The 16,190-nt window shown below is 55.3% G+C and overlaps 5 protein-coding genes across 5 annotated transcripts; 4 read left to right on the top strand and 1 right to left on the bottom strand.

Moving 5' to 3' along the window:
• Positions 1-82: 82 nt before the first annotated feature.
• Positions 83-1,046, top strand: PHYSODRAFT_360349 (hypothetical protein; the record flags this gene model as incomplete). The annotated part of the gene is made up of 1 exon (XM_009527421.1): positions 83-1,046. The coding sequence occupies one exon, from the start codon at positions 83-85 to the stop codon at positions 962-964; it is 882 nt and encodes a 293-aa protein (XP_009525716.1). The 3' UTR covers positions 965-1,046.
• Positions 1,047-1,375: 329 nt separating this feature from the next.
• On the top strand, positions 1,376-6,160 carry PHYSODRAFT_498885 (pleiotropic drug resistance protein ABC superfamily; the record flags this gene model as incomplete). Its single annotated transcript, XM_009527420.1, has 2 exons — positions 1,376-4,949; positions 5,016-6,160. The coding sequence occupies 2 exons, from the start codon at positions 1,376-1,378 to the stop codon at positions 6,158-6,160; spliced, it is 4,719 nt and encodes a 1,572-aa protein (XP_009525715.1).
• Positions 6,161-6,373: 213 nt separating this feature from the next.
• Positions 6,374-10,123, top strand: PHYSODRAFT_330718 (hypothetical protein; the record flags this gene model as incomplete). Its single annotated transcript, XM_009527419.1, has 7 exons — positions 6,374-6,605; positions 6,688-6,989; positions 7,067-7,312; positions 7,397-7,478; positions 8,310-8,608; positions 8,681-8,911; positions 10,013-10,123. The coding sequence occupies 7 exons, from the start codon at positions 6,374-6,376 to the stop codon at positions 10,121-10,123; spliced, it is 1,503 nt and encodes a 500-aa protein (XP_009525714.1).
• Positions 10,124-10,645: 522 nt separating this feature from the next.
• On the top strand, positions 10,646-11,494 carry PHYSODRAFT_247960 (hypothetical protein; the record flags this gene model as incomplete). Its single annotated transcript, XM_009527418.1, has 1 exon — positions 10,646-11,494. One exon carries the CDS (start codon positions 10,646-10,648, stop codon positions 11,492-11,494), a length of 849 nt encoding a protein of 282 aa, XP_009525713.1.
• Positions 11,495-12,415: 921 nt separating this feature from the next.
• PHYSODRAFT_330716 (hypothetical protein) lies at positions 12,416-13,621 on the bottom strand (the record flags this gene model as incomplete). The annotated part of the gene is made up of 1 exon (XM_009527417.1): positions 12,416-13,621. One exon carries the CDS (start codon positions 13,619-13,621, stop codon positions 12,416-12,418), a length of 1,206 nt encoding a protein of 401 aa, XP_009525712.1.
• Between the last annotated feature and the right edge of the window lie 2,569 nt (positions 13,622-16,190).

Genomic DNA, 16,190 nt, shown 5'->3' with positions numbered 1-16,190 from the left:
GCAGTGCTGGAGTCCCCAACTTACCACGGCGCTGCGCACGACTCAGCGAGCTGTAGCGTAACAACACCTTCACCTCGCTCCGATGTACGCGCCCGTGGACGTGGAGGCGGCCAAGCTGCAGACGTTAGCGCAGCCCTCGCCCGGCGCGCGCGCTCGCTCTCCTCGCGTGCGCGTTCGCCGCGTGCTGGCGGCCGTGGGGGTCGCGGCGCTTGGCCTGACGGCGGGAATGCTGCTCTTCCGCTTCGTGCGCAGCGACGACTTCGACCTGGTGGTGCGCTGGCTGCAGACGCACGAGGCGCTGGGCGCCGCGCTGTACGTGGGCAGCTTCACGGGCTTCGTGGTGCTGTGCTTCCCGTCCACGGCCTTCGAGCTGTTGGCCGGCTACATCTTCGGCTTCTGGCTGGGGCTGTTGCTGGCCACGGCGGGCAAGCTCGTGGGCTCCGTGCTGTCGTACGCCATCGGCCGCTACCTGTGCCGCCGGCGCGTGCACGCCTACATGGCGCGCGGCCACCCGGCGCTGCAGGGCTTCCAGAGCCTGCTGCGCAAGCGCCAGGTGCTGGTCGTGTTCCTCACGCGCGTGGCCTTCTTCCCCATCGCCGTCAAGAACTACGGGCTCAGCGTGCTGGACGTGCAGTTCCCCGTCTTCTTCGCGGCCGCGCTGCTCACGGGGCTGCCCTTCTCGGTCATCTGGGTCTACTCGGGCCACGCGGTGGAGAACTTCACGGCGCTGCTGGCCAGCCCCACGGCCTCGAGGCATAGCACCGAGATGGTGCTGCTGCTCGTGGGCGCGGGCAGCGCGCTGCTGCTGCTGGCGGTGGTGGGGATCTACACGCGCAAGTACGTGCTCGGGCTCGCGGAGGAGGAGAAGCGCGAGGGCGCCATGGCAGCGGACACGGCCCCCACCCCGACGGCAGCATCAAAGCCCGTCTCAGTCGAAGCCACGGCCTTCGCCAACGCTGTATGATACGGAGGTAGTGGGATTCTTCCTGCTTACTTATACCCTGTAGTGATTGTTATGTAGAATGTGGAATAGTACCCTTTGCTGGATGCTGGTGTCATCGTCGGTGAGTCCCCCCATCACGTGTCTTCATGACAGGTGAGATGGAGCTCCTTCTTTCAAGGCGGTCGTTGATGGCGAGGTGCTCGTTCCAAGTTGGATGGCGAGGTGCTCGTTCCAAGTTGGATGGCTGCTCCATGGTGTTGACTGGCTTGGAGGTGCACTACCACGTCGTGTCGGGCAGTAGTAAATCGAGCGAAGTCAAGTCGAGGCAAGCCGAGGTCATGCGCCCATGGAATCCAGCGAGCTGCCTTCCTTCTTGTCTGGTGGCGAGATCGATGTCTTCCTGCTCATTCGACGTTTGTCTCGGCGAGACCGATGCCACCTTCGCGCCGGAACTCGCGCAACAGCAAGAGGAAGCCGAGCAGCTCGCGCAAGTCCAAGCCGCCGCCGTCCATGCAGTTCAGCACGTCCATCTCGAGCGTGTCGAGCGAGCCCACGCCCATTCTCGAGTCGTCGCTCGCCAGCTCCTACCAGAAGCACGTGCTGCGGCGTCACCAGCCCAGCAGCAACAACAACAACCGAGGCTCTCGTCGTCACGGAGGCGGAGCTGGTCCGCGCGACTCGCCCTTCACGCCTCGTCGACCTGTCGGTGCAGTGCCCGAGCTCTTCGTGACGTTCCGCCATGTCTCGCTCGCTGTGGACGTCCCGGTGTCGCCTGCCGCTGCGGCGGCCGCAGCTCAAGCGGCTTCGGGTCAAATGGGGCGCGAGACGCTGGCGGCCAAGCAACTGCCGACCATCTCGAACCACCTGCGCGCCATCGCCGCCGGCCTCACCGCGTCCAAGACGTTCGTGCGGCGACAGATCCTCAAGAACGTGACGGGCGCCTTCACGCCCGGGTCCATGACGCTGCTGCTCGGCCGCTCCGGATCGGGCAAGTCGGTGCTGCTCAAGCTGCTAGGCGGCAGACTCGACGTGAGCGCGCAAGGCGTGACTATGGACGGCGAGGTGTCGTACAACGGCTTGAGTCGGCAGGAACTCAAGACACAACTCCCGCAGTGCGTGGCGTACGTGTCCCAGCTGGACACGCACCTGCCCGTGATGACCGTCAAGGAGACGCTGGACTTCGCCTTCGAGTGCTGCGCCATCAACGCCAACGCGAGACCCGTCGGCACCGTGTCCAAGTCGCCGGCGTTCGATTATCCGCTGGCGCTCTCGACCACGTATCTCGGCGGGGAGCGCGACCCGGTGACTGTCACGCGTGAACTCGGCTTGACCCGCTGTCAGGGCACCATCGTGGGCGACGAGCGCAGTCGAGGCGTCTCTGGAGGCGAGAAGAAGCGCGTGACGACGGGCGAGATGGCCTTCGGACCCCACGCGGTGTCGCTCATGGACGATATCACGACGGGCTTGGACAGCTCTGCCGCCTTCGACGTGGTGAACGCCCAGCGCCGCCTGGCCAGACAGCAGCGACAAACGGTGGTCATCTCGCTGCAGCAGCCAGCGCCTGAAGTGTTGGCTCTGTTCGACAACGTGCTGCTGCTGGCTGACGGGGAGGTGCTCTACCACGGACCTCGCGCGCACATCCAGGCGTACTTCGAAGCGCTGGGCTTCGTGTGCCCCCCGGAGCGTGGCCTCGCTGACTTCCTGTGCGACTTGGCGTCTCCGCAGCAGATCCAGTACGAGCAATCGCACGCGCCGATGCCTGGACGACGTCGTCACCCACGCAGTGCCAACGAGTTCGCGGATCTGTGGATCATGTCGCCCATGTACGAGGCGATGGTGGAGGAGCTGGACCAGCTCGACAACGACACGGAGGCGTACAGCCAGATGCACAGCAAGAACGGAGAGCGGGGGCTGTACTTCGACCAGGAGGCACTACTCAAGGTGCCGCCGTTCCGCCAGACGTACCTGCGCAGCACGTGGACGGTGATGAAGCGCCAGCTGAAGCTCTTCGTGCGCAACAAAGTCTTCTTCGCCGGCCGAGTGCTGCTGGATCTGCTCGTGGGGCTGATGCTAGGCTCCATGTACTACGGCATCGACCTGGCCGACTCGCAGGTGACACTGGGCGTCGTGTTCTCCTGCGCGCTCTTCCTCGGACTCGGTCAATCAGCCACGCTGGCGCCGTACTTCGACGCGCGCGAGGTCTTCTACAAGCATCGCGGAGCCAACTTCTACCGCACGTCCAGCTACGTTCTAGCCTCTTGTGCTAGTCAGATCCCGCTTGCAGTCACCGAAGCCTTCCTCTTCAGCGGCCTCGTGTACTGGATGAGCGGCTTCGTCTCGACCGTCGAGCACTTCCTCGTGTTTGTGCTGTACATGCTGCTGACGATCTTGGTCTTTATCGGCGAGTACTTCTTCCTGGCTGCTGCGTGCCCGACCCTGCACGAGGCTCAGCCGGCATCGACGTTGGCGCTACTGTTCTCCATCCTGTTCGCGGGCTTTGCCGTGTCCCGGGAGCAACTTCCGTCAGCGATGCGGTGGATCTACTGGAGCAATCCGCTCGCTTGGGCGTCGCGCGGGATTTTGGTGAGTCAGTACCGCAGCAGTGAACTCGACGTCTGCGAGTACGGCGGCATCGACTACTGCAAGACGTACCAGGGCCAGACCTTGGGCGAGTACTCCCTCGGACTGTATGACGTTCCATCGGACCCCAAGTGGATCATGTTGGGCCTTGTTTTCCTCCTGGCAGTGTACGTTGGTAGTATGGTCCTGTCGTTCGTGATGCTGGAGTACCGTCGTCACGAGTCCTTCCCTGTGCTGCCCCCTCCACTACCGGCTTCGTACTCGGACACCATCCCGACACCGAGACAACCGAAGGAGTCGTACGCAATGCTGTCCACGCCCCACGGAGATGACGACGATCTGCTGGAGAGCGACATGACGGACTTCCTGCCACCGAAGGGCGGCGTACTGGGCGAGAACGGAGACTCGAGTAACTCGTTCAACGCCTCACAAGGCGTCGGCACCGACCCGGGCGACATCCTGGTGCGCATGATGCCTCAATGGGAAGTTCCGCCGGTGACTCTGGCCTTCCAAGACCTGCGATACAGCATCACTGTGCCTGCTGATGCCGTTCCAGACCCTGCCGGCCAGGGCCAACCGGGCGCCGAGGGAGCTCCTGGTCGTCCAGTTTCCGTGGACTCCCGAGCCAAAGCAGGCAAGAACAAGGAAATGGTCACGCGAGAGCTATTGAAGGGCGTCACGGGCTACGCGCTGCCGGGTACTATGACCGCGCTGATGGGCTCTACAGGAGCTGGTAAAACGACTCTGATGGATGTGTTGGCTGGCCGCAAGAGTGGCAAAGGAGGCAGCAAGAAGAACGGCGCTCCATGTCTTCGTGGTAGAGTGCTGTTGAACGGAGTGGATGCCACCGAGCTGGCTGTGCGGCGATGCACCGGATACTGCGAACAGACCGATGTGCACTCCGACGCGTCGACATTCCGTGAGGCGCTGCAGTTTTCGGCGTATCTTCGTCAAGGTGATCGTGTGGCCCCCGAGCGAGTTGAAGAGATCGTCGACGAATGTCTGGACCTACTGGGGCTGAGTGACGTGGCTGGGCAGCTCATTCGCGGGAGTTCGAGCGAGCAACTCAAGCGGTTGACACTCGGAGTGGAGCTCGCAGCTCAGCCTAGTGTGCTGTTCCTCGACGAACCGACCAGTGGGCTGGACGCTCGAGCTGCCAAGTCTCTCATGGACGGAGTCCGCAAGGTGGCGGACTCGGGGCGCACCGTCATCTGTACCATCCACCAACCGTCCACGGAGGTCTTCCTGCTATTTGACTCGCTTCTGCTGCTGCAGCGCGGTGGCGAGACGGTGTTCTTTGGCGAGATAGGCCCAGGTGGTGACACCTTGGTGAGCTACTTCCAAGGATTGGGTCTTCCCCGGAGCGCACCGACCTTCAAGCCTGGCGACAATCCAGCCACGTGGATGCTGGATGTGATCGGCGCTGGTGTCGAGAAAACCCCAACGAAGTCAACTCTACCGTTCAGATTCCGACAGCCCGCGCCTCCTGTAGCTAGAAACCCTCGACTTCAACAGCTTGATGCGTCGCAAGCTTCCTCCGTGTGCTCGGATATCTCGCGTCTGCACCAAGACGACAGTGTGGATTTCGTCGCTGCGTACAAGGCCAGTCGGCTGAAGCAGCGTCTGGATGCCAAGCGCGCGGCTCCAGGGATGTTCATGCCGTCCGACCGACTGGCGCCCGTGACGTTCGCTCAGCGCCGAGCTGCGAGCGATGGACTGCAGTTCACCATGCTGCTACGCCGCTTTGCTCGGCTGTACTGGCGCACTCCCTTCTACACGTTCACGCGCATGGTGACAGCGTTTACTCTCGGGTTGATGTTCGGTTTGGTGTACTCGGGTAGCAACGACTTCACCTCGTATCAAGGCGCCAACGGAGCGGTCGGACTCATCTTCTTCTCCACGTGCTTTCTCGGCGTCGGCGCCTACGTCCACGTGCTTCCGCTTGCCTTCGAAGAGCGCGGGCCGTTCTACCGTGAGCGCTCGTCCGAAACGTACGGTGCGCTCTGGTACTTCGCCGCCTCCTCGGTAGTGGAGATCCCGTGCGCAGCTATCGCGTCGCTGATCTTCGTGGGCGTGTTCTACCCGATGGCCGGCTTCTCCGCGTACGGCGGCTTCGCCCAAGTCGTGGTCTACTGGCTGGTGCTGACCGTGCACATCCTGTTCCAGACGTACTTCGGCCAGTTCTTTACGTTCGCCATGCCCAGCATAGAGCTGGCCGCCGTCTGGGGGTCGCTCTTCGACTCCATCTTCCTCATGTTCATGGGCTACAACCCGCCGGTCTCCAGCATCCCGGACGGCTACAAGTGGCTCTTCCAGATCGTGCCGCACCGCTACACGTTCGAGGTGCTCACGGCGCTGGTGCTGGGCGACTGCCCCGACGAGCAACTGCAGCAGATCGCGGAGGCCGCGGCCTCCAACACGACCATCGACGTCTCGCACTGGCCGCTCGGCTGCCAGCCGCTCACGGACGCGCCGCCCGCCGTGGCTAACATCCCGCTCACCTCGTACATCGACGAAGTGTTCGGAGCGCGGCGCGAGGACACCGCGTGCTCCGTGGCCGTCGTGGTGGGCGTTCTACTCGCTATGCGTCTGGCCACGTATATCGTCATGCGCGTCGTCAACCACCAGAAGCGCTAGAAGGCGTTTGTTGTAAGATCGTTTTATATGGAGATTTGTATGCCCCAAGTTGAAGCGAACTGTATGTTGAAGTGCACAAATGTAGCCATCTATATTGCGTTACACATGAGTAGGGTCCTCCCACGTGGCCCTTGGGCTGGCCTTACGTCTGGACGGACGTTTAGTTCGACGACACGACGGGATAGTCGCCCCACCGCCGCTGGACGTGGCGCTATGACACTCGCGAACTCCCCAGAGCTGCAGGAGCGTCTGCTGCCGCCGCCGAAGAAGAGCTTCAAGACGCGCAGAATGCCGCTCGTGCCCTACGCCATCGGCATTCGGGCCGCGCCCATCGTGGCCACGACCGTCGTCATCGCCACGCTCGTCACGTGCGTGTCCGTCGCCAAGGCCAAGGACATCTACCTAGGCGGCCTGGCGTATCCCTACTTCTCCGACACGGGCAGAGGTTGGTACATACATTGCTGCTGGAATCGATTCACGTAAGAGCGTAACCCTCTGACAATTACTTTGTTGTTGCTGTACTGCAGACTCTCCCGGGTACACGATCTTCTGTGTGGGGCTGACGACTGTGGCCATTGCTCTTGTGCTCACGTGGCTTACCAACTACGAGTTCCAGCGGGAGTTGATGGAGAGGGAGGCCCGGGACAACACGGAGAACCACTACCCGGCGTCGATCCGCAAGTACTGCGAGGTGGTTCGCGTGCTGGGCGTCCTCTCCACGGTTGGGCTGCCGATACTGGCGTTCTTTAGCACGACGAGCTATCCAAGCGTTCACGCGTATGCTGCCTACTGGTTCTTTGTGCTGGAGGCGATTGCTCTGGTCGTCAATGTACGTTCTTGTTGTGGATAAAACACGGCGGGAAGAGTCACTGATAGCTTGATGCTTGTGTACAATGGCTGCTACAGACAATTGCCAGCTTTAAGCTGGCGCGCCTCACAAGTGCCGGCAACCCGTACTTCACATCCGGCGACTCGGAGGTGCAGCCGTCCTCTTCGAACGTGTTCAACCCGTGGAATGACTCAAAGTCGTCTACGAAGCGCACGTTCTACATTCAGGTGGTCTCCACCACGTTGTTCTGGATCGCCTTCCTGCTTTATATTCCTATCGGACTGGCACTCATCGACGAGTTCCAGCGTCTCACCATCGCAGACGTACGTCCAGCTATTGTTTTGAGTGTTGAAACACTCGAAACGAGTGTTATTGTCGACGTTTTAACCAATTGTGGATGTGTTTAGTGCCTGGAACTTGACCTTGGAGAGAAGTACTGCACGGACACAATGAAGCTCAACGACACAGACACTGTGCTATGGAACTATGGTGCGTGCTTTGGTCTTAAAACTCTGTCGACAGACGAGCTGATGATTGCTTTGTTATTGTTCTAGACAATAACCATGGGATCCAGCAAATGCGCTCAGCAAGTCAGTTGGCGTGCATTCTTACACTCGTTGGGTATTCGATGTCGTTCCTCTCGCATAGCAGCGAATCGCTACATGACGATACCATCTAACATTGCCTCGGCTTTGACTGTTATCTTAGCATTTCTTTCTTTTTCTCGATCATTACGTCCACGCTTGGGTTCTCTGTCCGGGATCAATCCTGCAATTAAATTTAAAATCTGCAATACTTAAAAAAAATGGCATCGCTGACAAGACTTGGTCGTCCGAGGACGACCTTGTCGGACGAGACTCGGAATATCCATATTCACTCTCTTACCTAATGTTAGCACCAGTATGAAGTTCGCTCTGCCGTCGAGGTTGGTAAACTGCTGTCCGACAGGCTTCGACCCTGAGGGATAGTCGGTCGGCCGTCCACCGAAAGCAATAACCAATTGCCTCCTTCGCGATGGTCGTTTGGCTCTCCAAAACACACACACTTGTTAGCTCTTTTCCGCTCGGGCATTTGCTGCACAGCTGAAGACAACATCAGCCCAGATGCAGCCTACGCCCCTCATGATCGGGATTCGCGTCGCGCCCGTCGTGGTGATGTCGACTACGATCGTAACGTTGGTCACCTGTGTCTCTATTGCAAAAACCAAGGGTATCTACCTCGGTGGCTTGGCGTGGCCCTACTTTTCCGACACAGGCTGTAAGATCGAGTTACTCTGACTACTTTGGTCTGTGCTCATACTTTCACCTTGTTGTTCTGCAGAAGCCCCGGGATATTCCATCTTCTGCGCAGGGATGACGATCGTAGCGGCTGCTCTCGTAGTGACGTGGTGCGCCAACTATCAGTACCAGAGGGAGCTGATGAAAACGTGTTCAGGAAATACCGAGAAGCTTCACGCGGCAAAGACGCAGAAATACTGCAAAATCGTCCGCGTGTTGGGGGTTATCTCGACGTTTGGTCTGCCCTTGCTGGCGTTCTTTAGGACGACGAGCTACCCGAAGGTCCACGCATATGCCGTCTACTGGTTTTTCTCCCTCGAGGCAATCGCGCTGGTACTCAATGTACGAGAATGCACGTTTCAACACATGTGGCGATAGTCGGTCTATTGATCTCTTTGTCTATGACTGGCTCAGACCTTCGTCAGCTTCAGGCTAGTGCGTCTCATCGGTGCTGACGAATCGTACTATACGTCGGATGAATCTGAGGCTCCATCGGCTGTGAAGGCTCCGTGCAAGAGCATCAAGCGCACATTTTACATCCAGTTGGCTGTGACGATGTTGTTCTGGATCGCCGTTTTGCCCTTGCCAATTGGCCTGATACTCTTTGGAGGGGCTAATGGATTCCACCCGCTGACCGTTCAAGACGTACGTGAGCAATGCGCATTGTGTCAATTATCGTAGTTGTACCTTACCCCTTTCTTGTATTCGTTCCAGTGCCTGAAGCTGAATCTGGGTGAGAAATACTGCACTGACACAGTGAGGCTAAATGATACAGACACAGTGCTACGAAACTACAGTACGTGACGATGGACTGCTCTTGGCATGGAGAATTTCTCCCTGACCTCAACCCGTTTTGGCTAGACAAGGACCACGGACTGCACCAAATGCGCTCAGCCAGTCAGTTGGCGTCGATCATCATGCTAGTCGGGTACTCAATGTCATTCTTTTCACACGATAGGAGACTGTTACGAAGGGATGCACCGACAGCTGAAGCGATACACAGCGAATATCTACCAGATTTTGAAGCTCTGTAGTTATCAATGCATAAGTTTAGAAGCATCATGATAGACCCAGAGCTCAATCTCGGAGGACCGAGCAGCTCATTATCTGACCTGCTCTCAGTTGAGTTGCCTGCGTCCCGTTTAGGACAGCCAAGCAGAATAGTTCCATACTCGGTCGGAACTCGAGTCACACCGGTGGCAGCAATTGTCCTGGTCGTAGCGACGTTGATCCCTTGTGTATAGGTCGCGAATGCTAACCCCAAGTGCCTGGGGGGGCTCATATGTTTCTATTTATCCGACACTGGTACAGGATTGGCCAAATTTCTTTCAGAAATCTTGCGCAAATTTTTCATAGATAACGGTAATTTTCTCGTTCTGTCGATTCACAGACATAACGCTTTCTTCTGCGCAGGGTTGACCACGGAAGCTATCAGCCTCGTATTGACCTGGACGGTTAACTACCACTTCCAGATGGAACGTCTAGGCATGAAGACGCAAATACTGCAAGGCTGTGAGGGTGGTGGGGGTGCTATCGGCACTTGGTCTGCCCATCTTGTCATTCTTCAGCACTGCGAGCTATCCCGATGTTCATCAGTACGTTGCGTACTGATATTTCGTTCTGGAAGCAGTCGCTCTGCTGCTTAACGTACGCTCGGATCTTTATTATGTGCTACACTTGGCAAAATTTGCCTTTTAATGATAACACTTACGCTTTAGTTCCTACTACTACTAAGTACCACTACAGACCTTTGCGAGCTTCGAACTTTCTCGTGCCAACAAGATCTTGACGCTGTTTCTGGTTGCATTCCTGCTCTATATCCCCATCGGATTCGCGCTCGTGTCCGATTTCCGATGACTCACCGTAATGGAGGTAAGTTCAAACAGTTTTTGTTGCTGGTGGACTGCAATAATTGCAACTTCTCTAGTGCATACATAAGTAGCTCTGAATCTGGGTGAGAATTACTGCACCGAAACAATGCGACTCAACGACGCGGAAACCAAGTTAAGCTTATGGAACTACGGTATGTGGACGAATGTCACTATATCCTGCTTGTGTCAACTATCGCTAACCTATATTTGCGTTGATCGCTATCACTTAGACAACGACCACACAGTCAACCAGATGCGCTCGGCTAGCCAGTTAGCTTGCATTCTTACGCTCGTGGGATACTCGTTGTCGTTCTTCTCACACTAGAGTGAGTCGCCGCAAAAGTTAATTACCGTATCACCGTACAATCCACGTAAAGTTTCGACGCCTAGTAGGAACATGGCTAAATCCACACATCAAATTGAAGCTGCCTTGGGACCCTGCTACAGCGTTCTCCACACCGTTAGGATCCAACACTGTCAGTTTGTCCATCAGTTCCAATTGAGCACCATGGAGTTGGGCACTCAACCTCCCCCTCCAAACCAAGTCACGTCGACGGTAGCTGGTCCTAAGCTTAGTGACCACTCTGAAGCAGCTTCAAGCAACGTCCAGCACGAGCGTCCTCCGCCTGACTCCGCCCCGGACAGCAAGAAGCTGAAGCTGAACAAGGACAACGATGTGAAGTCGTTCAAGTTGACGCCAGTTCAGCACGAGCTGCTCGTTTGGCTGGAGTCGACATTCCCCGACTGGCCCACGCGGCGCTCCACAGAACCGGCGGAGCTGCGCCACAAAGTAAAGTGGAAAGCGATCGAGGCCGAGATGAAGGCCGACTTCCCCGAGCTGGAAGTGAATAAACGCTCGATGGTGAACACGTGCGCCTACTGGAAAAAATGCTGCGAGCTCAAGACGTTAAGACGGTGGAGGGAGGACAATAGCATCGACAAAAGGGCAGAAAATGCCAGACTTGCTGGCTCAGTTGGTCCCGCCCAACTCCAGCAAGATTTGGCGGCATTCTTCGCGGATGCCACCGAGCTGGCGCACCAGCGTGAACAAGACGAGGTCGAGCGTGAGTCTCTGGTGCGCAAGGTGGACGACCTGGAGAAGAAAGCCGATACCCTAAGCGAAGGTCGTCAAACGGCGTTGCTGCTTCGAGGAGAGTACGAAACCCAAGTGCTGAGTTTACAGAATCGGGTCTGTCTCCTGGAGAGCCAAGCCCAACAAATGGAAGAGTTCGTCGCCGACCTGGAGAAGGAGAAGCGGAATGGGAAGGAGAAAATGAAGTTTCTGCTGGCCCAGTTGAAGGGGGCGATGGCGGAGAATTTCAAGCTGGTGGAAGCGGCGGTCAAGCCTCTGAAGTGAGCCACTGGCAGCTTCTCTGGGCCTGATTAGCTTTTCAAGCTTTGATTTTTTGTAGGAACTGCACTTGTTTGCGATTGTGCCGTGTGTTGGTGTTAACCGAATCACGACTTACGAAAAGCATTATCGAGCGGGAGCTGAGCTGTTTCGCGAGAACATACAAAGATAATGAAGGCCATTTTTACACCTAGTTGAGACCGAAATGATGCGGTCTATAAGCAGAAGTTGATAAGCCGTCGATCCTGCGCGATGGCATAGTGTTCGACTGGTACGTAATGTCCTTGAATTCGCACCGGCCTTAATTGTTCCCCAATGCGCGGGGCGTTGCGCACTTGTCGATTCATGCGCTCTGAGCGAGCCTCCAGTAATACTAGTAGTAGTGATTCGTTGATTTGGAGAGCCAAATGATACGGTAATCCTGATTGAACAATGCTCGCAGCGTGACTTGGTATCGCTTTACGTGTAGGTCATACATGCTCGCGAAACCTAGTGTCAGGTAGAATTGTGGTGTTTATTGTACTTTGGCCCCTGCCGTGTAAACGTGCAAGCTTTGCCATCAGCGAAGTACATTACGCACTAAGTGATCCTTGTCTAAATTACCATACATATTCCAATCAAATTTACAGTTAGCACCACCATCAGCAACCTAATTGCGTAGCACTACGCTTCGATATGACTAGACGTAGTCTTACGCAAGACTGTAAGTACATGTAGGTGTGGCACGTCTTGCGCGGGGGACAGATAAACGGTAAAAAAATTTTTTTGCGAGTATCTCTAGATGAAGATATCAACACGCGGTTAACAATGGCGACGCGATTTCAAGTGCAAAACGAGCTTATGAACTTCAGAACCCACCCCTCACCATCACACACACAAATACAGCGGATACGATGCGAAGATAATGGTTGTGAATATTCTACTAATTTATTCATAATCCGTCGACGAACCTGATGTCGGTGACCAAGCATAACCGTTTTGCTCCCAGTTTGCGAGCCCCCCATGAGCATTTTTCAGCGCCTCTAACAATTCAGAACGTACAATCTCAATCGCAGCTATACTTCGCACGAAGGAAATGCAGCGGGGACAAACCATCACTGTTTGCTCGTACATCTTGGTGTCGCTACAGTTTAGCATCTTGACCTGACACGTTGCCCGGCAATATGACAGTCCACACAGCCACGCCTCGCAGAACTCGCACTGATTCTTCGACGACTCGTTCTTCGCGCCTCCTTTGTTTGCAGCCTGAGACTTCTGCGTGATGATCCCACACGCAGCACAGCCAAGCATCCGCGATTCGCGCTGCAGCTCGCGGGTCATGACCTTCCTGTTCTTCAGGCACCACCGCAGCTTCTTGATCTCGATACTTCGTGGCACGAATTTCCACAAACACATCGCTCCTCGACAGACATTTCCGACTTTTACTGCGTCCGGGAGGTGAGATTTCACGTCCACGACGAGTTTGTTGTACATCCCCACGGACCCATCCGGCTGCTCCCAGAAGACTCGGGCTTTGATCATTTGGGACCGCGGCAATGAAGGAGAGCGAGGGTACGTTTGGTCCAGCGACACCGACTGAACGATCTCGTAGCCGACGCGTTTCCCACTTGAGGTGACCACTTCACCCGTGGCAAAGGCCACCACCATCTCCCGAGGACCCACGAACATCGTGTACGGCCAGTGCTGCGTGTTGATATAACGACTAACAGCCAGAAGGTGGAAAGGTTTCGCTCGAGTAGGCCTCACAATGCTCTGATGGTGGCAATGGGCCTCCGGGCGTCGACCCATAAGCACGCTTCTCGTCTTTTGGGCGCCGACGTCCGGGGTTAACAACCCGAGCAGCATGTCGTCCAGCGAGCACTTGAACACGCCAATAGCGACAACCGCGACAGGATGCTCCCAGTCTTCTCGGTGCATCATCGGGGACCACGCGGCTTTGGGGTTGCGCTCACCGTACAGCGTCACAGTCGGGTGCGTCTGGAGCTTTTTCCATCGCTTGCTGTCCAGGCGCGCGAGGTTCGCGGCCGGGGCCGTGTCCAGGCCAAGCTCCTCGCACTCGTACAGGGTTCGATCGAGCAGTTGGGTCGTCACATCCCGACAGTACTCCTGGTCTTCCGGTGATAAGTCCAGCATCTTCTTCACAGGGACCACTCGATCGTAAGGCAAGAGTTTCGGCTGCGCTGCGCAGTACGACGGGGAAGCAGAAGTGGCCAAAGGTCCAAGATGCTGCAGCTCTTGCTCGATTCGACGGTGTCAAATCGACGAGATCGGTACTTCGCGGGCAGAAACAAGGGCTTTGACGTTAAACGTCATGCGCTTAGCCATCTGCGTCCAAGTTTGTGGCCTTGCGGTGCGGCGTTCAAAGTATCTAAGCAATACGCCGATGAATTTGACCCCCCGCACTGGTTCGCTGATTACAGTCCGCTTCGACTATTACGACGGCAACAACGGCGTGGTCTGCTCGACTGATCGTAGTGAGCCATCGTCCATTCAAGCGTAGTTTATCCTGGTGCTGTAGCAACTAAGTCACCACTACCGGTAACCGTGCAAGTACTAGTGCCCGTGTGAAGCTAGCCTTATCTGAAATATTCGACATCACGATGGCTGTTAGCGCAAGACCAGGAAACAAGTTGTAGCCGGCTGGCTATATGAAGTCCACGACAGGCTGGCTCTGGGTGTCAACTACAGACTCGTCCTAAATTCTTTGGCGCTGTGTCGCTCGACTAGCCGAGCGCCGCCGCTACGCGGCGGTAAGTTTAGGTTAGTCGTAGTAGTGAGGGCCGCCCACCTCCACTTCGCTCCGGTGGGCTGTTTTCCAGTCAAATGTCATTAATTTGGATTGTATGCACGTAAGAAGGTGTTTGTATGTTGGGAGTACTCTTAGTATGGTTAAAAGTGGCTGGTATCAGCTTCATCACGTCAGTGTTACCATAAGTAGATGCACTTGCAAGATAATATATTTTCTATCGCACGGTACTGTGTTGTAAACCATGTCCAACATCGTCGCAGGTATTCAACCCAAACTACAAAGTATCTGCACTTAGAACAGCTCGTGTTTAGTGTGCTCTCATAAGTCTGTATACGTGTTATTTTACCAAGTGTATCACTCTGCCATGGTTTCTGTTAGTTGGTCCAAGAGTATAGCCTTTACATTCTGTATCAAGGCTATAAGCCTAAATAACAATTCACGCTTCGCAATACCTCTCCTTAGCATATCGTTAGTACTTCGTTCTTATTAGAACATCGTGAACATATACATATCGGGATCGTTTCGGCATTTATATGATCCATAAATGTGTTCAACTTCGGGCTGCGATAATGTGGCCTCATCAAAACTTATTTTTATTTAAGTATTAGTCTAAGCGGAGTACATAAGCACATTAGCGCACCACCTGCACCACAGCCGCTAAGACATTGAAAGTAACAACTTTGCATTTCGTATCTATGAAGTACACGTTGCACTATGCAAGTTCCGTTTCCAGCGTTTAGCATACAGGTAGAGCGCGTCCAAGGTTATCTATCATAGAACTCCAGCTCATTGAATGTCAGCGTCTACTATTCAGATCTCATTATACTACATACCGACACATAACATAAGCTATCGATGCATGAACCACTTTTAGCCTTTAGCCTGTATCCCGATCTCCAATGCTATACAGAGAACGGAAGGGAGTTCAGGTTCAGCATGGCGCGGTAGAAAGAGTAAATACCAGCGTAGTGTAAGTAACCTAAATACACCTTATTCACACACACATGAACCCCTTTTAGCAATAGCAGATACTTCGAAGGATGTTTATCACGTTGAGAGCCAAGTACGCGGTAGTTGTAGTTAATTTGTCCCTGTAGTTTTACTATAGTGAAATAAGCTCGGCTCCTTGTTAATACTTAACTACCTTCAGCTCACCTTGCGCTACATGTACTCGCACTGCTACCACTTACAACGTTGCTGCTATCACTTACTACGTGCTCCTATCACTTTCTGCGTGCTGCTATCGCTAACTAGACGTGCATGCCGCTCACTACGTGCTGCTAGCGCTTAACTATGCGCTCCTATCCTATCGCTGACTACGTGCTGCTATAACTAACTATGCGCTGCTATGGCTTACAATGTGTTTATATGAACCAACCTCGCTACCTTACTATTATACTTAGTAGTAGGGCAGGCCCAGCTACCTATCGCTTTGCTATAACGCGGTGATCCGAACGGGGGTGATCTTATCGCCCCCGTTCCGCTCGCCTCGTCGGCTCGCTGCACTACTCGCAGTGTTATTAGTTAATAGTATTGGGCAGGCCCTGCGGTCCCGCTAGATCGCAAGGGGGGGGGGTCTGCCTTCGCTACGCTCGGCAGCAAAAGGTTGTTTGTGCCATTACTGGGCCGCCTTCGCTACGCTCGGCAGCTAATCGAACTTAGTGGGAATCGTACTTAGTGAATAAGCGTGACGATTTTGTGACGGACGGACAGCGCGTCTTTCTGATTGATTCTTAGGATAGCATATCCATACTTCGTGTAAAGCCTAGGACGGCGCTGAGATTTAAAAAAAATCGTACCCTTCCTAGACTACAGTGGGCCCGTGTAACGCTGCAACCTGACAGCCTGTCAGGTCGAATGACACGTCAATTCAGAAACAGGGATAAATAATACGTGTACGCTTCCTTCAGCGTTGCCATCGGATGCACGCCTCACATGCAATGAACAATGATC

Source organism: Phytophthora sojae (genome assembly GCF_000149755.1).
Source record: "Phytophthora sojae unplaced genomic scaffold PHYSOscaffold_4, whole genome shotgun sequence".
In the NCBI taxonomy this organism is placed as follows: domain Eukaryota; phylum Oomycota; class Peronosporomycetes; order Peronosporales; family Peronosporaceae; genus Phytophthora; species Phytophthora sojae.
Note: the sequence above shows the minus strand (reverse complement) of the source record. Positions and strands in the feature narration are given on the sequence as shown.